At 43.0% G+C, this 25,471-nt stretch overlaps 1 protein-coding gene across 14 annotated transcripts in view; it reads left to right on the top strand.

The window, feature by feature from the left end:
- Positions 1-25,471, top strand: part of LOC120048669 (carcinoembryonic antigen-related cell adhesion molecule 5-like) — a 71,344-nt gene that overhangs the window by 13,304 nt on the left and 32,569 nt on the right. For 13 of the 14 annotated variants that reach the window (XM_038994785.1, XM_038994788.1, XM_038994798.1 and 10 more), the window contains exons 2-4: positions 5,371-5,694; positions 21,976-22,260; positions 22,779-23,045. In XM_038994785.1, the coding sequence (XP_038850713.1) occupies positions 5,371-5,694; positions 21,976-22,260; positions 22,779-23,045 (876 nt within the window). The remainder of the gene's footprint in view (positions 1-5,370; positions 5,695-21,975; positions 22,261-22,778; positions 23,046-25,471) is intronic. The other variant, XM_038994793.1, reaches the window with a different exon arrangement.

Here is a 25,471-nt window from a genome sequence, read left to right as displayed (position 1 = left end):
CCACCCGATGTCACAGGAAGGCCATAAAGATCATCAAGGACAACAACCACCCGAGCCACTGCCTGTTCACCCTGCTATCATCAAGGAGGCGAGGTCAGAACAGGTGCATCAAAGCGGGGACCGAGAGACTGAAAAACAGCTTCTATCTCAAGGCCATCAGACTGTTAAACAGCCACCACTAACATTTAGTGGCCGCTGCCAACATACTGACTCAACTCCAGCCACTTTAATAATGGGAATTGATGGAAATTATGTATAAATGTATCTCTGGCCACTTTAAACAATGCCACTTAATATAATGTTTACATATCCTACATTACTCATCTCATATGTATATGTATATACTGTACTCTATATCATCTACTGCATCTTGCCATCTTTATGTAATACTAGCCACTTTAAACTATGCCACTTTATGTTTACATACCCTACATTACTCATCTCATATGCATATGTATAGACTGTACACTATACCATCTACTGCATCTTGCCTATGCCGTTCTGTACCATCACTCATTCATATATCTTTATGTACATATTCTTTATCCCTTTACACTTGTGTGTATAAGGTAGTAGTTGTGGAATTGTTAGGTTAGATTACTTGTTGGTTATTACTGCATTGTCGGAACTAGAAGCACAAGCATTTCACTACACTCGCATTAACATCTGCTAACCATGTGTATGTGACAAATACATTTGATTTGATTTGAATTATGACCCTACCCTAGAATTCCAGCATAATATCTCATCCACAGTGGAAAGCTGTTTGGAATCAGGACAAATCATACTTTACAGTTGGGATGAGGTTTTGATATTGGTGTGCTGTGCCTTTTTCTCCACACACAGTGTTGTGTGTTCCTTCCAAGCAACACAACTTTAGTTTCATCTGTCCACAGAATATTTTGCCAGTAGTGCTGTGGAACATCCAGATGCTTTGCTTTTGCGAACTTCGGACTTGCTGCAATGTTTTTTGCTGTCCCCAAAAAAACATGTTGTCCTCCCATGAACACCATTCTTGTTTAGCGTTTTATGTATCGTAGACTCGCCAACAGCGATGTTAGCGTGTTCCAGAGATTTCTGTAAGTCTTTAGCTGACACTCTAGGATTCTTCTTAACCTCATTGAGCATTCTTCACTGTCATCTTTGCAGGACGGCCACTCCTAGGGAGAGTAGCTGGACATTCTCCATTTATAGACAATTTGTCGTACCGTGAACTGATGAACATCAAGGCTTTTAGAGATACTTTTGAAACCCTTTCCGGCTTTATGCAAGTCAACAATTCTTAATCTTGGGTCTTCTGAGATCGAACAAAAGAAAAGCATAGTTCACATCAGGCAATGCTTCTTGTGAATATCTAACTCACATTTTGTGTTTTTTATTTGTTTTATTGGGCAGGTCAGCTCTCACCAACATCACCAATCTCGTCTCAATGATTGTACTCCAGGTTAGCTGACTCCTGACTCCAATTAGCTTTTGGAAGTCATTAGACTCGGGGTTCACATACTTTTTCCAACCTAACACTGAGTGTTTAAATGATGTATTCAATATAGACAAGAAAAATACAATCTGTGTTTAAGCAGACTGTGTTTCTGTTGTGCCTTAGATGAAGATCAGATCTAATTTTATGACCGATTTATGCAGAAATCCAGATAATTCCGAAGGGTTCACATACTTTTTCTTGTCACTAAGATATTTCTCTTCCTCATGAGGGAGGATAATGAAAGTTCACAAAAGTAACAAGTACAGGTATACTTATCAATTAGCATTTTAATGATAACAATTTGGTTTATGACTTAAGTGATCAAAACACTTTGTTCTGTTACCAAATCAGTAATAGAACGACCAAAATAATCAGTAACAGAATGACTGCAATTGAATTGGCTACAATGGGAAATCAGAGTACTCACAAACCACAGTTGGGTCATCTGCTACTGTCCGCCATCCACTGGCATAGTGTTATGTTCAGCTAATAACCCTTTTATTTATTTTTCTGTCACATGGTGGTCAAAGCAAGAGTGAGAACTGTCTGTACAACCGCTCCCCCTGTCTCCAGTTAATGTCTCCTCTCCCAGCTCTTACTGACACCTACCGACGAGCCCCCCCTCTCTTTCCATTTACTGTAACCCTCACCCACTTAGCACAGACCGACACCGGACCTCCATGGAAGTTGAAAATGAGTTGAAATTTGGTCAGTCCAAATCTGAACAAATCGTAGATGTGTGTTTTACAAGTTTGGACAGTACAGTAAGGAAATATAGAGTATACAGTAGGTCAGTATAATACAGTAGAGTTTAGTACAGTAGAGCACTAGAGTAGAGTGCAGTATAATTTACTGAACTGTATTTTACTGAACCTTATTCTACTACTGTATTTTATTTATTTATTTTTATTTATTTATCCATTATTTTACCAGGTAAGTTGACTGAGAACACGTTCTCATTTGCAGCAACGACCTGGGGAATAGTTACAGGGGAGAGGAGGGGGATGAATGAGCCAATTGTAAACTGGGGATTATTAGGTGACCGTGATGGTTGAGGGCCAGATTGGGAATTTAGCCAGGACACCGGGGTTAACACCCCTACTCTTACGACAAGTGCCATGGGATCTTTAATGACCTCAGAGAGTCAGGACACCCGTTTAACGTCCCATCCGAAAGACAGCACCCTACACAGAGCAGTGTCCCCAATCACTGCCCTGGGGCATTGGGATCTTTGTTTAGACCAGAGGAAAGAGTGCCTCCTACTGGCCCTCCAACACCACTTCCAGCAGCATCTGGTCTCCCATCCAGGGACTGACCAGGACCAACCCTGCTTAGCTTCAGAAGCAAGCCAGCAGTGGTATGCAGGGTGGTATGCTGCTGGTAAATGTAATGTAATGTCCAAACTGAATTGGTCTGATCCGTACCCACCAAATGTGGTCTTGTTTGAGGGTGGCACTTATTAGAATAGCCAATGTGTAGAACAGAGGTAGGCAACCCTGTTCCTGGAGTGCACTAGGTACTGCAGGATTTTGTTCCAACTAGGCACCACACCTGACCAACTGAGCTAAATGATCAGTTCAGTGATTTCCTAAATTCAACACACCAACACTCCAGGACCAGGATTTAATACCACTGGTATAGAATAATACCCCAAAATGCGAAGGAGGATATTTAAAATGTTCTACCTTTGTGTACAAATTCAGGTTTCCTAACACACCAACACTCCAGGACCAGGATTTAATACCACTGGTATAGAATAATACCCCAAAATGCGAAGGAGGATATTTAAAATGTTCTACCTTTGTGTACAAATTCAGGATACATCAGGAGAATGACATTCATAATTATGCATTTCTGTATTGTACAGATCAGGGACCCATGGTGTAATTTTGTTAACATTCTCTTCCTGGATGTTAATCCACTTCGCTTACTCTTCAATAACCCAAATAGATTTTTTTTTCAAACTCAAGGTGTCAGCTATGATATGACACCCCATTCTTTCTGCAGACATCTTTGAATCTTAATTCAGAGTAGATACAGTATTTACCAGAGCGTTTTTTTTTTTTTTACTGTAATTCTGTTACCCGACTTTACAACTGCACTCTTCTGTGAGTAAATGTGTTTCTGTAAAGTAGTCGTAGAGTTGTATGGCTTGGTTAATTTGGCAATCAATAGTTTTTGTTTCGCATACTTTTAAAGTTAATCTGTCTGTCATTCTGTTACTGTGGAATTGCCTTGGAGCATAATAGAAACAGAATGAATGTATTCATACTAAACTACCATAGGCTGTGATGGTATTGCAAAAATACAGGGACTGCTCTCATTAAACACGATGTAGAGGAGTTATCCTCTCTAGGGTAGGTGGGACGGTAGCGTCCCACCTCGTCAACAGCCAGTGAAACTGCAGGGCGCCAAAGTAAAAACAACAGAAATCCCATAATTAAAATTCCTCAAACATACATGTATTTTACACCATTTTAAAGATACACTTGTTGTAAATCCAGCCACAGTGTCCGATTTCAAATTAGGCTTTACGACAAAAGCAAACCAAACAATTGTTAGGTGAGTGCCTGTTCACAGAAAAACACAGCCATTTTTCCAGCCAAAGAGAGGAGTCACAAAAAGCAGTAATATAGATAAAATGAATCACTAACCTTTGATCTTCATCAGATGACACTCATAGGACTTCATGTTACACAGTACATGTATGTTTTGTTCGGTAAAGTTCATATTTATATCCAAAAATATCCACTTCCTGGTTGGATTTTTTCTCAGGTTTTTGCCTGCCATATGAGTTCTGTTATACTTAGACATCATTCAAACAGTTTTAGAAACTTCAGAGTTTTTTATCCAAATCTACTAATAATATGCATATCCTAGGATCTGGGCCTGAGTAGCAGGCAGTTTACTCTGGGCACACTTTTCATCCGGACGTGAAAATACTGCCCCCTACCCCAAAGAAGTTAATGGCGGCTTCACATGCTCATTGGGAAACAGGGAAGTCTTCCATTGTCTTCCGACAGGTGGTGTCTGCCACGCTTGTCTCTCAACTGGAATCGTTGTGCTATCTGACGTAAGACAATGAAGTCCGACATGATTGTGTTGAAGTGCTTTTGATGTTCGAACAATTCTTCAACCAATAAGATGTTATCTAGCTTGATAGGCTAGCTAACATTACTAATAATACAGTTAGAGAGCTTGCTTAATCTTGACAATATGATCAAATTAGATACATTATCCATATTGAGGATTTAATTGTAAAAAAACAGATTTGTCATCTTTTGGTTTAAAAGGTCAGTGGTGAAAAATGGCAACTCTGGCCCACGACTTGGATAATTGTTTTGGTTAAATGTCCCACTTGGAAGTAGGAGCTTCCGATAATGCCTATAGCATGTGAACGCAACATAAGTAGGTCTAGTTGGGCTTGATAAGGTGATGCCATAATGTCAATAAAGACATCTTTAAATTAAACAAATCCAATTAGCTCTGTAATAAGCCTTCATAATGCCTATAATAATGTGTAGCTAATATAATGTGTAAGCCTAGAGGTGTAATCTGCGATTGCTACGTACTGTAATTTTTTTTTTATATATTCATTTAGATTCAACGAATATAACTGATACCTCATGAACTTCGTTCAACTGCCTAAACCTCACCAGAACCGCAAATTATAAGCTTGTTTTACTCAATTGTTCTGTCAATTGTAAACAAACATAGCTACACTACTCCAACAGCTTTGGTGTCCCTCTTAGTGAGTGTACCCATATTCAGAGAACACTGTTTGTACCAGCTGCACTTTGCTCTTCTGAAATCTGAGATGTCTTTGATTACAGTATTTTTTTTGTTTGTTTTGGAGACATGAAAATCAAGCATTGTTTTTGTTTCCTCAGGATATTGTGCTGGTCAAGATGCACTTCCATCTGGACCTGTGAATGGAACATTGGGAGGAAATGTGATTTTCAAAACCACCATCAATCCAACCACACTTTTTGCAATCAGCTGGACTTTTGGTGAACCCCCTGTCTCCGTTGTTGACTTTGTCAGTTCTGCAGGTTCTGTGATCGGAGTGGGATATGTTGGTAGGATCAGTCTGGACAATAGCACTGGATCTCTGGAGCTCAGGAAACTGACCCTGATTGACAGTGGGACATACAGAGTGAGCCTAAGAACGGCTGATGTTATTCAGGTGGGATCTACTTCACTGATTGTCTATGGTGAGTTCCAAATGTTGCAGGGTAAGGTATGTACATAATGTTACGTTCACGAAGAGTGATACTGGGAGAACAATTGTCACAATGCGTGGGTAACGGCACCGTCAGTGTTTTCTTTGATCAAGTGTCAAACTAGTTAAGACGATCTAAGCAAGGCTTAGAACTTGTTCTCAACTGGCCTACCTGGTTAAATAAAGGTAAGATAAAATAAAAGGCTGGCTGAGGTCCCTAAGGTTTAGACAGTGTATGAAAACAACCGCTCTCTCATTTAGGTCAACTACCAGTTCAGGGTCAACACCTGGCGTTTTGAGCATTGTTGCAATATAGGCTGAACACAATGCTCTATAATTTGACCATTTACATTTTTAAATGGTATGTTCTCGGTTTTCCCCTTTTATGAGAGGATTGTTCTTAGGTTGTACCTGGGTTATCTACTTTTGAACATAGGCTTCTACTTTGAGAACATTTTTATTTACTTGAATTGCAGTTATTTTTTTCAAATGTCCAGGTGTTTCTGGCAATGAAACACAATGTGACAGGCAAAGTACCATAAAATAATGTTGCAATTTACTATCAATTGGTAAAACTGAACTCTTTTGCAATAGTGAGGTGCAATTAGAGGACGTCTTTCAATAGCTGCCTTGTCACCACGGGTCAGGTTTGGCTTCAAATTAGTGGATTTGTCTATTTCAGCCACACCCGTTGCTGACAGGTGTATAAAATCGAGCACACAGCCATGCAATCTCCATAGACAAACATTGGCAACAAGTCAGTTCGTGCTAGAGTACTGTCAAACCCATATTAATGCCCATGATTTTGGAATCAGATGTTCGACGAGCAGCTGTCCACATACTTTTGGTCATGTAGTGTATGAACACAGAAATAATGGACATTTTGAACTCTTATGGTAGTGATATGACAAAATTACACATGGTTTTGAAAATGTTCTGGTCTTGACTTGGCCTCAAACCCTTTGTCCCCCTCCCAGTCTCAGTCTTGACTCGGTTTCGCATTTTATCGATGGCAATTTGAATGCACAAAAATACCGTGACGAGATCCTGAGGCCCATTTGTTTTTCTTAAGGTATTTGTGACCAACCGATGCATATCTGTATTCCCAGTCATGTAAAATCCATAGATTAGGGCCTAACAAATGTATTTCAATTGACTGATTTCCTCGTATGAACTGTAACTCAGTCAAATATTTGAAATAAATATTCCAATTATTATTACTTTCTAAAATATGTGAGAATGTGGACATTGCCTGACTAAATAGATTGGATCAGGGATGCAAACTAGTAACCTTTCGGGTAAAATTCGCCATTTTGAATCCAAAATAGGTAACCTACATGATTCGTGTAGATCTGATGAGAAACGTTTGGGCTTTGGATCACTACTGGCTGTAAGCGAACGAGTGATGCACGTTTGGAGCAATACTTGCTGTATCCAAGGCCCAGCCAATCATTCACATAACCGAATGCAGCACGCAACTGAAGAGAGAAGAGACAACCAGTTTGCTAGTTACAGCATCAGCGTGTGCTCTGGAAAGGCAGTTTGCCAGTTTAGCAGCACGTCCCTTGAACGATAACGAAGAGGTAGGTGAGATGCATGACGACGGAGGCGGGGGTGAGAAGGTGATGAATCGTACTTCATGAGCTGTAACCGAAAAACAACTGGCATTTAAAGTTTGAGGTGAGGGAGCAAGTGTGGTGGAACAAGAATTGTTAGCGTTAAGTATCTTACTAGCTGGATCGAGTTCTGTTAGCTAGTTAACTAGAGTAAAGAGTATACCCCATGGTGGCGGTGGGGTTATGGTAGTTAGCTAGCTAGTTAACTAGCTATCTATGAACTAATGTTTTCCCTCTACAGTATATGGTTATTTTTCAGAATGAGAGAATTGGGTGAAAATGAGGCATTGCTTGTTTAACAAGTGGATTCAGTGATGAAGTGTAGCTGGAGCTGGGCTTAAGGTGGATGCCACTAATGTTATAGGTGAAAGGAACACAACACACTTTCCCTCTTTCTCACTGTTTCAATACGGTTGATAAAAAGGGGTACGCCAGGTGTAGTCTCTGCCTGACAGAGATCAATTATGTCAACAAGGGTCGCGTGCTCTGCTGCTGGCACATTGTAGAACAGATTTCCACAGGCAGAAAGTGTACAATGCAATAACGTCCAATGTAGCCCAAAGCTATTGCTTTTGTTGTTGAACTTGACATACAGTTGTGTGTGTGAGTGAGGGGTGATTATTTTAGTTTTTACTCAGTAAATGTCATTTTTGTCCACACAGTCTTGTGCACTTGATCGATGTAAAGAAGGCGCCGAAGAGGATGGCTGACGTTTTACATGCTCTTAACCAACTGTGCTATTTGTTAGGTTTTTTTGCGTTGGTTAACTTATTTTTTTACTTATTTTGTATAGTTGAAGTCGGAAGTTTACATACACTTAGGTTGGCGTCATTAAAACTCCTTTTTCAACCACTCCACTGTCACGATCGTCTTCGTGAGAGAGAGAGGACCAAGGCGCAGCGCTTGAAAAGAACATCTTCTTTTATTAGAAGAGACAAAACACAAAACAAAAACACTTTACAAACTAACAAAATGACGACCGTGAAGCTATAATAGAAAATAGTGCTACACAAACACTACACATAGACAATTACCCACAAATACATGATGCCTATGGCCGCCTTAAATATGGCTCCCAATCAGAGACAAATGAAAAACATCTGTCTCTGATTGAGAACCACTCAGGCAACCATAGACATACCTAGACACATTCACTCAACCATAGACTTCCCTAGAAACATTCACTCAACACAAACCCATACACTCTAACAAATCCCCCTAGACACTACAACCACCCAAGACAAGACAAAAACACAAACATACCCCATGTCACACCCTGACCTAACTAAAATAATAAAGAAAACAAAGAATACTAAGGCCAGGGCGTGACAGTACCCCCCCCAAAAGGTGCAGACTCCGACCGCAAAACCTGACAAATAAAGGGGGGGTCCGGGGTGGGCCTTAATATGGCGGCGGCTCGGGTGCGGGACGTGGCCCCCACTCCACCATTGTCAATATCCGCTTCAGTGTCTCTGGTAGATCCTGGCTGGCTGGCGGCTTCGGAAGATCCTGGCTGGCTGGCGGCTTCGGAAGATCCTGGCTGGCTGGCGACTCTGGCTGCTCATGGCTGGCTGGCGACTCTGGCTGCTCATGGCTGGCTGGCGACTCTGGCTGCTCATGGCTGGCTGGCGACTCTGGCTGCTCATGGCTGGCTGGCGACTCTGGCTGCTCATGGCTGGCTGGCGACTCTGGCTGCTCATGGCTGGCTGGCGACTCTGGCTGCTCATGGCTGGCTGGCGACTCTGGCTGCTCATGGCTGGCTGGCGACTCTGGCTGCTCATGGCTGGCTGACGGATCTGGCTGCTCATGGCTGGCTGACGGATCTGGCTGCTCATGGCTGGCTGACGGATCTGGCTGCTCATGAATGGCTGACGGATCTGGCTGCTCCTGGCTGGCTGACGGATCTGGCTGATCCTGGCTGGCTGACGGCTCTGGCTGATCCTGTCTGGCGGAAGGCTCTGGCTGATCCTGTCTGGCGGAAGGCTCTGGCTGATCCTGTCTGGCGGAAGGCTCTGGCTGATCCTGTCTGGCGGAAGGCTCTGGCTGATCCTGTCTGGCGGAAGGCTCTGGCTGCTCCTGTCTGGCGGTAGGCTCTAGCGGCTCCTGTCTGGCAGACGGCTCTGAAGGCTCATGGCAGACGGGCGGCTTTGCAGGCTCAGTACAGACGGGCGGCTTTGAAGACTCATGGCAGACGGACAGTTCAGACGACGTTGGGCAGACGGGCAGTACAGGCGCCGTTGGGCAGACGGGCAGTTCAGGCGCCGTTGGGCAGACGGGCAGTTCAGGCGCCGTTGGGCAGACGGGCAGTTCAGGCGCCGTTGGGCAGACGGGCAGTTCAGGCGCCGTTGGGCAGACGGGCAGTTCAGGCGCCGTTGGGCAGACGGGCAGTTCAGGCGCCGTTGGGCAGACGGCAGACTCTGGCCGGCTGAGACGCACTGTAGGCCTGGTGCGTGGTGCCGGAACTGGAGGTACCGGGCTAAGGACACGCACCTTCAGGCTAGTGCGGGGAGAAGGAACAGGGCATGCTGGACCCTGGGGACGCACATTAGGCCTAGTGCGTGGTGCCGGAACTGGTGGTACCGGGCTGAGGACACGCATCTCAGGGCTAGTGCGGGGAGCAGCAACAGGACGCACAGGACTCTGGGGACACACAGGAGGCTTGGTGCGTGGTGTTGGCACTGGTGGTAAAGGGCTGGAGACACGCACCATAGAGCTAGTGCGTGGAGGAGGCACAGGGCTCTGAAGACGCACAGGAAGCCTGGTGCGTGGTGTAGGGCTGGAGCGGGGAGGTGGCGCCGGAAATACCGGACCGTGCAGGCGTACTGGCTCCCTTGAGCACTGAGCCTGTCCAACCTTACCTGGTTGTATGCCCCCCGTCGCCCGACCAGTGCGGGGAGGTGGAATAACCCGCACCGGGCTATGTAGGCGAACCGGGGACACCATGCGTAAGGCTGGTGCCATGTAAGCCGGACCGAGGAGACGCACTGGTGGCCAGATGCGTTGGGCCGGCTTCATGACATCCGGCTCAACGCTCAATTTATCCCGGCCGATACGTGGAGCTGGAATGTACCGAACCGGGCTATGCACGCGTACAGGAGACACCATGCGCTCTACTGCGTAACACGGTGTCTGCCCGTACTTTCGCTCTCCACGGTAAGTACAGGGAGTAGGCGCAGGTCTCCTACCTGACTTCGCCACACTCCCTTTAAGGCCCCCCCCAAGAAATGTTTGGGTTGTACTCACAGGCTTCCAGCCTTGCTTCCGTGCTGCCTCCTCATATCGCCTCCTCTCGGCTTTAGCTGCCTCCAGCTCTTCACGAGGGAGGCGATATTCTCCCGGTTGTGCCCAAGGTCCCTTACCATCCAGTATCTCCTCCCATGTCCATGAATCCTGTGTAGGTGGGTCCTGTTGCCGCTTGACACGCCGCTTGGTCCTAGATTGGTGGGTAATTCTGTCACGATCGTCTTCGTGAGAGAGAGAGGACCAAGGCGCAGCGCGTGAAAAGAACATCTTCTTTTATTAGGAGACAAAACACAAAACAAAAACACTTTACAAACTAACAAAATAACAAACAGACGACCGTGAAGCTATAATAGAAAATAGTGCTACACAAACACTACACATAGACAATTACCCACAAATACATGATGCCTATGGCCGCCTTAAATATGGCTCCCAATCAGAGACAAATGAAAAACATCTGTCTCTGATTGAGAACCACTCAGGCAACCATAGACATACCTAGACACATTCACTCAACCATAGACTTTCCTAGAAACATTCACTCAACACAAACCCATACACTCTAACAAATCCCCCTAGACACTACAACCACCCAAAACAAGACAAGAACACAAACATACCCCATGTCACACCCTGACCTAACTAAAATAATAAAGAAAACAAAGAATACTAAGGCCAGTGCGTGACATCCACAAATTTCTTGTCGGTTAGGATATCTACTTTGTGCATGACACAAGTAATTTTTCCAACAATTGTTTACAGACAGATTATATCACATTTCCAGTGGGTCAGAAGATTACATACACAAAGTTGACTATGCCTTTAAACAGCTTGATGTCATGGCTTTACAAGCTTCTGATAGGCTAATTGACATAATTTGAGTCAATTGGAGGTGTACCCGTGGATCTATTTCAAGGCCTACCTTCAAACTCAGTGCCTCCTTGCTTGACATCATGAGAAAATCAAAAGAAATCAGCCAAGACCTCAGAAAGAAATTGGAGTCTTCCACAAGTCTGGTTCATTCTTGGGAGCAATTTCCAAACGCCTGAAGGTATCGTGTTCATCTGTACAAACAATAGTACACAAGTATAAACACCATGGGACCAAGCAGCCGTCATACCGCTCAGGAAGGAGACGAATTCTGTCTCCTAGAGATGTACGTACTATGTTGTGAAAAGTGCAAATCAATCGCAGAACAACAGCAAAGGACCTTGTGAAGATGCTGGAGGAAACGGGTACAAAAGTATCTATATCCACAGTAAAACGAGTCCTATATCGGCATAACCTGAAAGGCCGCTCGGCAAGGAAGAAGCCACTGCTCCAAAACCTCCATAAAAAGCCAGACTACGGTTTGCAACTGCACATGGGGACAAAGATCGTACTTTTTGGAGAAATGTCCTCTGGTCTGATGAAACAAAAATAGAACTGTTTGGCCATAATGACCATCGTTATGTTTGGAGGGAAAAGGGGGAGGCTTGCAAGCCGAAGAACACCATCCCAACCGTGAAGCACGGGGATGGCAGCATCATGTTGTGGGGGTGCTTTGCTGCAGGAGGGACTGGTGCACTTCACAAAATAGATGGCATCATGAGGAAAGACAATTATGTGGATATATTGAAGCAACATCTCAAGACATCAGTCAGGAAGTTTAAGCTTGGTCGCAAATGGGTCTTCTAAATGGACAATGACCCCAAGCATACTTCCAAAGTTGTGGAAAAATGGCTTAAGGACAACAAAGTCGAGGTATTGGAGTGGCCATCACAAAACCCTGACCTCAACCCTCTAGAAAATTTGTGGGCAGAACTGAAAAACCATGTGCGAGCAGGGAGGCCTTCAAACCTGACTCATTTACATCAGCTCTGTCAGGAGGAATGGGCCAAAATTCACCCAACTTATTGTGGGAAGCTTGTGGAAGGCTACCTGAACCGTTTGACCCAAGTTAAACCATTTGAAAGGCAATGCTACCAAAACGAATTGAGTGTGTATACTTCTGACCCATTGGGAATGTGATTAAATAAATTAACTCTGAAATGTATCTTTCTCTCCGCTATTATTCTGACATTTCACATTCTTAAAATAAAGTGGTGATCCTAACTGACCTAAGACAGGGAATTCTTACTAGGATTAAATGTAAGGAACTGTCAAAAACTGAATGTATTTGGCTAAGGTGTATGTAAACTTCCGACTTCAACTGTACATAATGTTGCTGCTACCATCTCTTATGACCAAATAACTTCTGGACATCGGAACAGCGATTACTCACCTCAAACTGGAAGAAGCTTTTTCCTTTTAATGAGTCTGACGAGAAGGAGAAAAGATGGAGGAAAAGGGGACTCAGGTTGGGCTGCCTTCTGAGCGAGTAAACTCCCACTGCCATCCGTTCTACTGGCTAACATGTAATCAGTGGAAAATAAAATTGTTGACCTACGATTTAAGATTATCCTACCAGCAGTACATTAAAAACTGTAATATCTTATGTTTCACCGAGTCGTGGCTGACCAACGCGGATAATATAGAGCTGGCTGGATTTTCCATGCACCGGCAGAACAGAGAAGCAACGTCTGGTAAGACGAGGGGTGGGGGTGTGTCTGTTTGTCAAGAACAGCTGGTGTGGAATGTCTAATATTAAAGAAGTCCCGAGGTATTGCTCGCCTGAGTTAGAGTACCTTTATGATAGGTTGTCGACCACACTTTCTAACAAGAGTTCTCATCTGTATTATTCGTAGCCGTCTATTTACCACCAAACGCTGGCACCAAGATCGCTCTCAACCAACTCTACTAACCTGTACCCCCGCACACTAACTCGATACCGGTACCCCCTATATATAGCCTCGTTATTTTTATTTGGTAAATATTTTTTTAGCTCTTCTTGAACTGCACTGTTGGTTAGGGGCCTGTAAGTAAGCATTTCAAATCAAATCTAATTTTATTTGTCACATACACATGGTTAGCAGATGTTAATGCGAGTGTAGCGAAATGCTTGTGCTTCTAGTTCCGACAATGCAGTAATAACCAACAAGTAATCTAACCTAACAATTCCACAACAGCTACCTTATACACACAAGTGTAAAGGGATGAAGAATATGTACATAACGATATATGAGTGAGTGATGGTACAAAATGGCATAGGCAAGATGCAGTAGATGGTATCGAGTACAGTATATACATATGAGATGCGTAATGTAGGGTATGTAAACATTATATTAAGTGTCATTGTTTAAAGTGGCTAGTATACATGTATTACATAAAGAATGCAAGATGCAGTAGGTGGTATCGAGTACAGTATATACATATGAGATGCGTAATGTAGGGTATGTAAACATTATATTTAGTGGCATTGTTTGAAGTGGCTAGTGATACATTTTTTACATGTATGGCAGCAGCCACTCAATGTTAGTGGTGGCTGTTTAACAGTCTGATGGCCTTGAGATAGAAGTTGTTTTTCAGTCTCTCGGTCCCTGCTTTGATGCACCTGTACTGACCTCACCTTCTGGATGATAGCGGGGTGAGCAGGCAGTGGCTCGGGTGGTTGTTGTCCTTGATGATCTTTATGGCCTTCTTGTGACATCTGGTGGTGTAGGTGTCCTGGAGGGCAGGTAGTTTGCCCCCGGTGATGCGTTGTGCAGACCTCACTACCCTCTGGAGAGCCTTACGGTTGTGGGTGGAGCAGTTGCCGTACCAGGCGGTGATATAGCCCGTCAGGATGCTCTCGATTTGTGCATCTGTAAAAGTTTGTGTTCTTTTGGTGACAAGCCTAATTTCTTCAGCCTCCTGAGGTTGAAGAGGCGCTGCTGCGCCTTCTTCACCACGCTGTCTGTGTGAGTGGACCAATTCAGTTTGTCCGTGATGTGTACGCCGAGGAACTTAACTTTCTACCCTCTCCACTACTGTCCCGTCGATGTGGATAGGGGGGTGCTCCCTCTGCTGTTACCTGAAGTCCACGATCATCTCCTTTGTTTTGTTAACGTTGAGTGTGAGGTTATTTTCCTGACACCACACTCCGAGGGCCCTCACCTCATCCCTGTAGGCCGTCTCATAGTTGTTGGTAATCAAGCCTACCACTGTAGTGTCGTCCTCAAACTTGATGATTGAGTGGGAGGCGTGCATGGCCACGCAGTCGTGGGTGAACAGGGAGTACAGGAGAGGGCTCAGAACTCCCCCTTGTGGGGCCCCAGTGTTGAGGATCAGCGGGGTAGAGATGTTGTTACCTACCCTCACCACCTGGGGGCGGCCCGTCAGGAAGTCCAGTACCCAGTTGCACAGGGCGGGGTCGAGACCCAGGGTCTCGAGCTTGATGACGAGTTTGGAGGGTACTATGGTGTTAAATGCTGAGCTGTAGTCGATGAACAGCATTCTCACATAGGTATTCCTCTTGTCCAGATCGGTTAGGACAGTGTGCAGTGTGATTGAGATTGCGTCGTCTGTGGACCTATTGGGGCGGTAAGCAAATTGGAGTGGGTCTAGGGTGTCAGGTAGGGTGGAGGTGATATGGTCCTTGACTAGTCTCAAAGCACTTCATGATGACAGAAGTGAGTGCTACGGGTCGGAAGTCGTTTAGCTCCATTACCTTAGCTTTCTTGAGAACAGGAACAATGGTGGCCCTCTTGAAGCATGTGGGAACAGCAGACTGGGATAAGGATTGATTGAATATGTCCGTAAACACACCAGCCAGCTGGTCTGCGCATGCTCTGAGGACGCCGTCTGGGCCTGCAGCCTTGCGAGGGTTAACACGTTTAAATGTTTTACTCACGTCGGCTGCAGTGAAGGAGAGTCCGCAGGTTTTGGTAGCGGGCCGTGTCAGTGGCACTGTATTGTCCTCAAAGCGAGCAAAGAAGTTGTTTAGTCTGTCTGGGAGCAAGACGTCCTGGTCCGCGACGGGGCTGGTTTTCTTTTTGTAATCCGTGATTGACTGTAGACCCTGCCACATACCTCTTGTGTCTGAGCCTTTGAATTGCGACTCTACTTTGTCTCTATACTGATGCTTAGCTTGTTTGATTTCCTTGAGGAGGGAATTGCTACACTGTTTGTATTCGGTCATGTTTCCAGTCACCTTGCCCTGGTTAAAAGCAGTGGTTCGCGCTTTCAGTTTCGCGCGAATGCTGCCATCAAGCCACTGTTTCTGGTTGGGGAATGTTTTAAAAGTTGCTGTGGGTACGACATCGCTAATGAACTCGCTCACCGAAACAGCGTATTCGTCAATGTTGTTGTTTGACGCAATGCGGAACATATCCCAATCCACGTGATCAAAGCAATCTTGAAGCGTGGAATCAGATTGGTCGGACCAGCGTTGAACAGACCTTTCTGTCTATAGGCCGGAAGCAACAAAATGGAGTCATGGTCAGCTTTTCCGAAAGGAGGGCGGGGGAGGGCAATAACAATGATCCAGGGTTTTACCAGCCCTCGTTGCACAATCGATATGCTGATAGAATTTAGGGAGTCTTGTTTTCAGATTAGCCTTGTTAAAATCCCCAGCTACAATGAATGCAGCCTCAGGATATGTGGTTTCCAGTTTACATAGTCAAATAAAATTTGTTCAGGGCCATCGATGTGTCTGCTTGGGGGGGAACATATGCGGCTGTGATTATAATCTAAGAGAATTCTCTTGGTAGATAATGCGGTTGTTATGAGAATTATGATCACACCACGTCTCGTTAATAATAAGGCATACCCCCCCGCCCCCCGAATACAAAGGTCCACATTTGTATTCAGCGCATGTGACAAAGTTTGATTTATAGTGGCCACTATAATAGAGAAAGAAAATTTCTACTTTTAAGACATTTTTTCCCCCCAAGTGCAATATTTAGATTGTGTGTGTGGTCACAAGCGTTCTATGGCTAATGCAATATTAATGTATTGTTTTTTTTCTCTGGACTTGAGTGTCGTTTGCAGTAAAGTCTAGGCAACAAATAACATTCGATTGCTTTCCTTACATTTTCTAACCACTTTTACACACACATTATTTTACACACAGTCACATAGATCATATTCTTTGTTTAATTAGTTCATATGTATTTCAAGGATGGATTTAGCCTCAGTCACTAGAAATTAGCATTTTTAAGCTGATATTTATTTTTCTGTATTTTATTATTATCCCCCCTAGCAGGGAGTTTTTTGCATTTTTCAGTGCAACAAAAAAAGTAACACCTTTTTTGTCCCTCACCAGTTTGCATCCCTGTTGGATGCATGCATGGAGATTTTTCTGTAGCCTGTGTGGCTGACACAGGCACACATAATAAATCCATTAATAGCGGTAGCATTAATCTCACCATTTGAATTTCACCATCGCTGTTTTTACGAGAAAGTGACCAAAAACGAGGTTCTTTTTTTGTTTTATTTTTATGAAGGATTTGTATGGAAAGCCAAGTTGAAGCCAACATTAGACATCCTCATAATAACTGCACTCGGTTTTACCGCAACAGAGTAGGGAACACCCTTCAATGAAAACAGTGGAAAAAACAGAAGTGGCCACATCTCTCTCAAAAACAGACCAAAAATGAAATCACAGATAATTAAGGGAGCAGGAGAATTTATAAATTGGCTTTTATAAATAAAATGACTTTTGTCGTGGAAATGTAGTACTAAGAGAGACTTTCTCATTTCTTCCAGCAATCATCTTTATTTAATATTGATTTTATTATTGCAATAATGATACCGTCGATCCCACACTCTGAAGTGTGTGTGTGTGTGAGAGAGACAGACTCGTACTAACTATAATTCATAAAACAACCATTTGGTGCATAAATATAACAATCTTGTAATCCTGTTGCCACACTTTTCAATCACCAAATTAAGAATGTCAGACTTTCAAGGTAGGCCTATTCCAGTACTTGAATTTCAAATTACATTTAAATTATGCTACTTCAAGATCCTTGTATTGTTTGAAAAACGAGTTCATTGACACACCGGTGTGACAATGGAAGTAAAATAATAAAAGGATCCCCATCATCCGTCAGTTTAGGCTAGAGAAATGGGCTGCGTCTCAATCCGCCACATCTGTGGTGGAAGGTGGACGAGCTACAGCGGTGTTTGTCAGACCATGAGACATGCTGAAAATTGGTCTTCTCACAAACAACGGCTGTAGCATCCAAAAAGTTTGGCCTACTAATGTGTGAGGGGAGGTTCTCACAAAGACGATGGTGTTCTCCGTTTTGCTCTATGTCCCCCACAAGTGTCACAGGACTAGGTAACCAGTACCGGTTAAATAAAAACTTTCTGAATGCACTTTATTTTTTTTACATAAAGGGGTCCTAAAATTCCAAATCAGATAGCTAAAAGATTCATACTATGACCATCTTAAAACAATTACGATGCATTCGGAAAGTATTCAGACCCTTTGACTTTTTCCACATTTTGTTACATTACAGCCTTATTCTAAAATGGATGAAATTGTTTTCTCATCAATCTACACACAATACTCCATAATGACAAAGCAAAAACAGTTTGTGCAAATGTATTAAAAATAATAAAACTGAAATCACATTTAAGTAAGTGTTCTTTACACAGTAATTTGAAGCACATTTTGGCAGCGATTTCAGCCTCAAATCTCCTTGGGTATGACGCTACAAGCTTCGCACACCTGTATTTGGAGAGTTTCTCCCATTCTTCTCTGCAGATCCTCTCAAGCTCTGTCAGGTTGGATGGGGAGTATCACTGCTCAGCTATTTTCCAGAGATGTTCGATCAAGTTCAGGTCTGGGCTCTGGCTTGGCCACTCAAACATTGAGACTTGTCCCGAAGCCATTCCTTCATTGTCTTGGCTGTGTGCTTAGGGTCGTTGTCCTGTTGGAATGTGAACCTTTGCCCCAGTCTGAGGTCCTGAGCGCTTTGATGCAGTTTTTCCATCAAGGATCTCTGTACTTTGCACCATTCATCTTTTCCTCGATCCTGACAAGTCTCCCAGTTTCTGCCGCTGAAAAACATCACCATAGCAAGATGCTACCACCACCATGCTTCACAGTAGGGATGGTACCAGGTTTCCTCCAGACTTGATGCTTGGCATTCAGGCCAAAGAGTTCAATCTTGGTTTCATCAGATCAGAGAATCTTGTTTCTCATGGTCTGAGAGTCTTTAGATGCCTTTTGTCAAATTCCAAGCGGACTGTCATGTGCCTTTTACTGAGGAGTGGCTTCCGTCTGGCCACTTTACCATAAAGGCCTGATTTGGTGTGTGTGCTGTAAAGATGCTTCTCCTTTTGGAAGGTTCTCCCATCTCCACAGAGGATCTCTGGAGCTCTGTCAGAGTGACCATCGGGTTCTTGGTCATCTCCCTGACCATGGCCCTTCTTCCCCGATTGCTCAGTTTCGCTGTGTGGCCAGAATGATTGAGGCCACTGTGTTCTTGGGGACCTTCAATGCTGCATACATGTTTTTGGTACCCATTCCCAGATCTGTACATCAACACAATCCTGTCTCGGCTCAACGGACAATTCCTTCGACCTTGTAGCTTGGACATGCACTGTCAACTATGGGACCTTTTTATATAGACAGATGTGTGTCTTTCCAAGTCATGTCCAATTAATTTAATTTACCACAGGTGGACTCCAAGTTGTAAAAACATCTCAAGGATGATCAATGGAAATGATGCACCTGAGCAAAATTGAGTCCCATACAGATATATACACACACACGATAACATACGCACTATACACACACATGGATTTAGTACTAGTGGTGGAATAGGGGCCTGAGGGCACACAGTGTGTTGTTAAATCTGTGAATGTAATGTTTTAAAAATTGTATAAACTGCCTTAATTATGTTGGACCCCATGAAGAGTAGCTGCTGCCTTGGCAGCAGAAATGCAAATTGTCTAAAAACCTCTTTTCACTTTGTCGTTTAGGTTTGTATTAACAATGGACTAATGAACAAATACTAAAATCGTCTTTGAGTGACCCATACCTCATGTTAATAATAACACCACCCCATTGGGTTCTAGAAAAGTGCTATATACTCTGAAAAACAAAACACCTAAGAAAAGATCAAACTAAAATGCACTTTTTCAACACATGAAAATAACAGTCAGACATCAACAAACAAACAGGTCAAAGGTCAGATATGATCCAGTCCACAGCCACTGTCCTGCTGAAACTACAACTCCCATGAGTCTTTGGGCCGTGTGTAGATTGAGGAACATATTTAATCAATTTTAGAATAAGTCTGTAATGTATCAATGTGGAAAAAGTTGTGTTGTGACAAGATAGGGTTGGTATACAGAAGATAGCCCTATTTGGTAAAACACCAAGTCCATATTATGGCAAGAACACCTCAAATAAGAAAAGAGAAACAATAGTCCATTACTTTAAGACCTGAAGGTCAGTCAATCTGGAAAATGTCATGAAATCTGAACGTTTCTTCAAGTGCAGTTGCAAAAACCATCACGCGCTATGATGAAACTGGCTCTCATGAGGTCCGCCACAGGAATGGAAGACCCAGAGTTACTTCTGCTGCAGAGGATAAGTTCATTAGATTTACCAGCCTCAGAAATTGCAGCCCAAATAAATGCTACTGAGTTCAAGTAACACACACATATCAACATCAACTGGTCAGAGGAGACTGTGTGAATCAGGCCTTCATGGTCGAATTGCTACAAAGAAACCACTACTAAAGGACACAAATAAGAAGAAGAGACTTGTTTGGGCCAAGAAACACGAGCAATAGACATTAGAAATCTGACCTTTGGTCTGATGAGTCCAAATTTTTGGTTCCAACCGCTGTGTCTTTGTGAGACGCAGAGTAGCTGAACAGATGATCTCCGCATGTTTGGTTCCCACTGTGAAGCATGGAGGAGGAGGTGTGATGGTGTTGGGGTGCATTGCTGGTGACACTGTCAGTGATTTATTTAGAATTCAAGGCACACTTAACCAGCATGGCTACCACAGCATTCTGCAGCGATCCAATCTGGTTTGTACTGTCCCACTATCATTTGTTTTTCAAGGGGACAATGACCCAAAGCACACCTCCATGCTGTGTAAGGGCTATTTGACCAAGAAGGAGAGTGATGGAGTGCTGCATCAGATGACCTGGCCTCCACAATCTTTTTTTTAAAAGTAACCTTTTATTTAACTTGGCAAGTCAGTTAAGAACAAATTCTGATTTACAATGACGGCCTGGCCACATCTGCAGTCCTCATGCCTCCTTGCAGCATGCATAACGCACATTCATGCAGATGAGCAGGGACCCTGGGCATCTTTCTTTTGGTGTTTTTCAGAGTCCGTAGAAAGGCCGCTTTAATGTCCTAAGTTTTCATAACTGTGACCTTAATTGCCTACCGTCTGTAAGCTGTTAGTGTCTTAACGACCGTTCCACAGGTGCATGTTCATTAATTGTTTATGGTTCATTGAACAAGCATGGGAAACAGTGTTTAAACCCTTTACAATGAAGATCTGTGAAGTTATTTGGATTTTTATGAACTATCTTTGAAAGACAGGGTCCTGAAAAAGGGATGTTTCTTTTTTTGCTGAGTTTATACGATATAACGTCAACTTACACTGCCAAAAATGCAAGGACAGAAAATTCATGTTTTTTCACACGATTTTTGACAAATCTGTCAAGACACCAGCCGTGATAAAGGTTTTAAATCAACCCGTGAATTAAATTAAATATACAGTAGCTATGATCCTACCTTATATCTTAATGTAATGACAAACAAATTGGCTGATTATTATCAATGATGTATCAACAGCTGTAACAAGTTGTCCAGTGTAGGAAATCAACACTGGTACCCTAGTTTATATAGAAAGACGCCTAAATCAAAACAACGCTGTACTTAACTCAGGAAGATCGAAATGCTTATATTCCCATGAAACTAATCAAGGTCAAATGGTTGGCATGCAGATTCTGCATGGATGTTTCACCGGTAAAACTTGAAGAATTATCATTCACAATTGACAGTGAGAAATGTGAAGGGAGGGTGACCACAAACATTTCTGTGTAAAGTAGAGGAAAAGAAACGTGCACAGAGCGTGATGTGGATCTTCATCTCTGGGGAAGAGGTGGGCCGAAAAGTCCGGCCATTTTAGAAAGCACAGTAAACCAATGGCAGGTCAGTCCACCAACGCACTCTTTTCACCACCACGTTAAAATTAACTGCAGCTATCTGGCAAAAAATGCAATGTTTACCTCTGCCACCTTCTGGTTCGTGGGTGTTGAATTTTGGGTGACTCACCAGCAATGTGTGTTTGGGGGTGCTTGGCATTTCCTCATTCAAACAAATGACTGGCAACAGTATTTTATATATAGCCACATTTTATATGACAGCCAACAGTATTGTGAGGGTAGCAGTGCTGTTTTCAGGTTACTGTTACAATGTCACAATCATGGCTTTAGAAACTTAGACACCTTGGAACACCTTGCTTTAGATACAGGCATTTGTACTGACACAAACACGTTGATAGATGTCATCTACTCTCTCACCCACAGAGACCATTTCAAACGTGACCCTGAGGGCCAACGTCATTGATCTAATGGAACTGAATGACACTGTCATTTTCTCCTGCTCTGTGTCCTCTGGCTCCTCCCCCTTCTCTTACCGCTGGCTGAATGGCAGCTCTGAGGTCACAGCCAGATATGGAATTCAGCTTGGTGATGGAGGCCGTACTCTCACCATAGCCAATGTGACCCGGTATGACCAGGGGCCATACAGGTGTATTGTGTCCAACCCCGTCAGCAGTAAACCCAGCCAGAATCTAACCCTCATCATCAGCTGTGAGTCGCTAACCTGCATGTCTAATATATCTGTATGCAGAGAAAGTATTTATGTAAACGTTGTTTACCTTTCACCATGTACTTCGCATACAGTGCTGTAGTTATATCTTGATTTTGTTTTCTGCAGTACTTGTCTGCTTAAGAATAACTACACATATTGCTAATTAAATCAGATTCTTAGGTTACAATGTTATTGCCTGTTCTGCATATCACTAACACCTGCTTATGAAAGCAGTCCTGTGGCATGTCTTAATGTTTTATCACTTCTTCCTTTTGGCTCTAAGCTGTTGCTTATATTTCTATTGAATCCAGCTTGCCTACTGTATGTGTTGGGTGGCTAATTGCTGGTGATGGGACATTTTGAAGCTAGATAGATAGATGGATGGATAGATACACACACTAATGATAACATGACACATCTTAAATGGGTCTCTTGAACATGTTCTAAAAAGTATAATTACATCACGGTCAACCTCCCCTCTTTAATGCTGGTGTTGAACATGGACCATTCATTACAGATGGTCCAGAAAACACCACAATGAAGGTGACCCCTCTAGATGTACTGTATGGATCAGGGTCAAACCTCACCCTGTCCTGCTCAGCTGAGTCCAGTCCGTCTGCCCAGTTTCAGTGGCTTCTGAATGGAACACTGCTGTCCAATAACGGACCAGAACTCAGGCTGGAGAACATCCAGGCCAATCAGAGTGGTAGCTACAGCTGCTGGGCCCATAACACCAGAACCCTGAGGTACCAGATATCTGAGCCCTCTGACATCACTGTGCTGGGTAAGTGGTAGAGAGGAAATGGAGACAGTTATGAGAGGAAAGAGAGACTGGCTCTGGGGTGCTATGGCTGAACTGACATAAATGTTTAAGTTTTGTTCTCAAGACCTTTGCAAGGTCTTTAAGTACACCTTCCTCGATGTGCAGGGGTACGAGCCCTGGTGTACTGGACACCCCCGCAGCCCCTGCAAGGTGGGAGGGGGGGTTGTGTCACGAGCTCTGGGAACCCTTGCGCCTGTCATCGATATCATTAAAATGTAATCCTCATAAATGATTTTGACAGTAAACCTCCAAAATGTAATTAATAAACTGTTTCAATTTCCATATGTACTAGGAAGCTAAATGTTTGTTTCTTGGACTTCAGGAATGTGACACAGTGCTTTGGGTCTTGAAAAATAAAAATAATAACTGATTGAAAGTGTAAGGAGCAAACAAATGCCATGGTCAAGGCTACGATGGCGCCAGTGCAATGAGAGGAGCTTACTCGTGTTCAAAAGCTCATATCAGACAGAGCCCTATGCTTTTTATATACTGTACTTAGTTCAACATGAGTTTTAGTTTAGAAAATGATCTCTTGGCAGAAGCAACAGTTTGATTGCCGTAGCAACATCATGAAAACTGGGCAGAAGGGAGGAGTGCTTCAAATACAACAGTTATACAACATCTTTAACCTCTTGACGCTAGAGGTCAGATTTTTTTTTTTTAATAACGTTCCCAAGGTAAACAGACTATTTCTCAGGTCCAGATCGTAGAATATGCATATAATTTACAGATTAGGATAGAAAACACTCCAAAGTTTCCAAAACTGTCAAAATATTGTCTGTGAGTATAACAAAACTGATTCTGCAGGCGAAAACCTGAGGAAATCTAACCCAGAAGTGATTTTTAATATTTTTTTTCATCTGTGTTTCCTTGCCCGTCTTTCTTCAACTTAAAGGGGTATCAACCAGATTCGTTTTCCAATGGCTTCCTCAGGCTGTGACCAGGCTTTAGACATAGTTTCAGGCTTTTATTTTGAAAAATGAGCGTGATTTTTCAAAACTAGTCAGGTGTCCTTTAATTAGCTCTCCATTTTCTTTCTCTCTTTTATTGAATAGGTTACGGTCCGGTTGAAATATTATTGATTATGTTTGTTAAAAACAACCTGAGGATTGATTATAAAAAACATTTGACATGTTTCTACGAACATTACGGATACTTTTTGGAATTTGTCGAAACGGAACGAGGCTTTGGTTTTCTGAACATAACACGCAACCCAAATGGCGTTTATTTTGTTATAAAAGTAATATTTATCGAACAAAAATAACATTTATTGTGTAACTGGGAGTCTCGTGAGTGCAAACATCCGAAGATTATCAAAGGTAAGCCATTAATTTTATTGCTTTTCTGACTTTCGTGACCATGCTAATTTGGGGCTAGCTGTTCCAGCATTGATTGATACACTCACAAAAGCTTGGATTGCTTTCGCTGCAAAGCATATTTTCAAAATCTGACACGATAGGTGAATTAACAACAAGCTAAGCTGTGTTTTGGTATATTTCACTTGTGATTGCATGATTATAAATATTTTTAGTAATATTTTGCGCCCTGCAATTCAGCGGTTGTTTAGGAAAATGATCCCGCTAAAGGGATCCGTAGCGCAGAGAAGTTAATTGACCCTCTCATTCTCCTTAATTGCCATCCTCAAAATGTTACGGAAAGAGATTAACTGTATAGGAAGCTCTTGGGACAGGTCATCTGGATACTGGACTGATGCAAACAGATTATCATATTTAGCGGACAACAGTTCTTGAGGGCTTAAAAAAAATGGTAGTTTGCCATTTTTTTTGCAAACTGGTAATCCACCGTTTGAGTTGTGTGGTTGCAGTATCAACAGTCCCTTATCTCTGGTATATCTTGTGTAGTGGAAATTCTAATCAAGTGAGAGAGACTGTAATTTCTTTAACCAATCAATCTTTATTTGATATCGATATAATTATTGCAATAATGGAGCTGGTCAAAGAACCCATGTAGGTGATTCATTGAGAGCCCAATGATTCGGCGTTGGGTCTTGCCTTATATACCTTGTTACATGTCCTTAATCCACCACAACTGTCTCAATGTGTCGAACCAACCGATATCTACTGGATGAGGTGGCCAAATATTCGGAGTCCTCTGTGTTTTCCTGTGAGTACTAAGAACTATTTGTTCTTAGAATAAAGGATAAGGAGAGACTATGATTGGAACAGAGACACCTCGTTACAAACATGCATGTTTCAGAGTACAGAGAGTGGGGTAAGAACACGAGATGTGGATTAGGTACAGAGTTATGTGAAAACAGCAATTTACACAACCAGAGTAACAGGATTGTACACACCTATAATTTATATAAACCTTGAAGTAATGCTAATACAAATGTTTTTTTCACATTCCCCTCAAGAGACTCCGTT

Source organism: Salvelinus namaycush, chromosome 5, assembly GCF_016432855.1.
Source record: "Salvelinus namaycush isolate Seneca chromosome 5, SaNama_1.0, whole genome shotgun sequence".
Lineage (NCBI taxonomy): Eukaryota > Metazoa > Chordata > Actinopteri > Salmoniformes > Salmonidae > Salvelinus > Salvelinus namaycush.
Note: the sequence above shows the minus strand (reverse complement) of the source record. Positions and strands in the feature narration are given on the sequence as shown.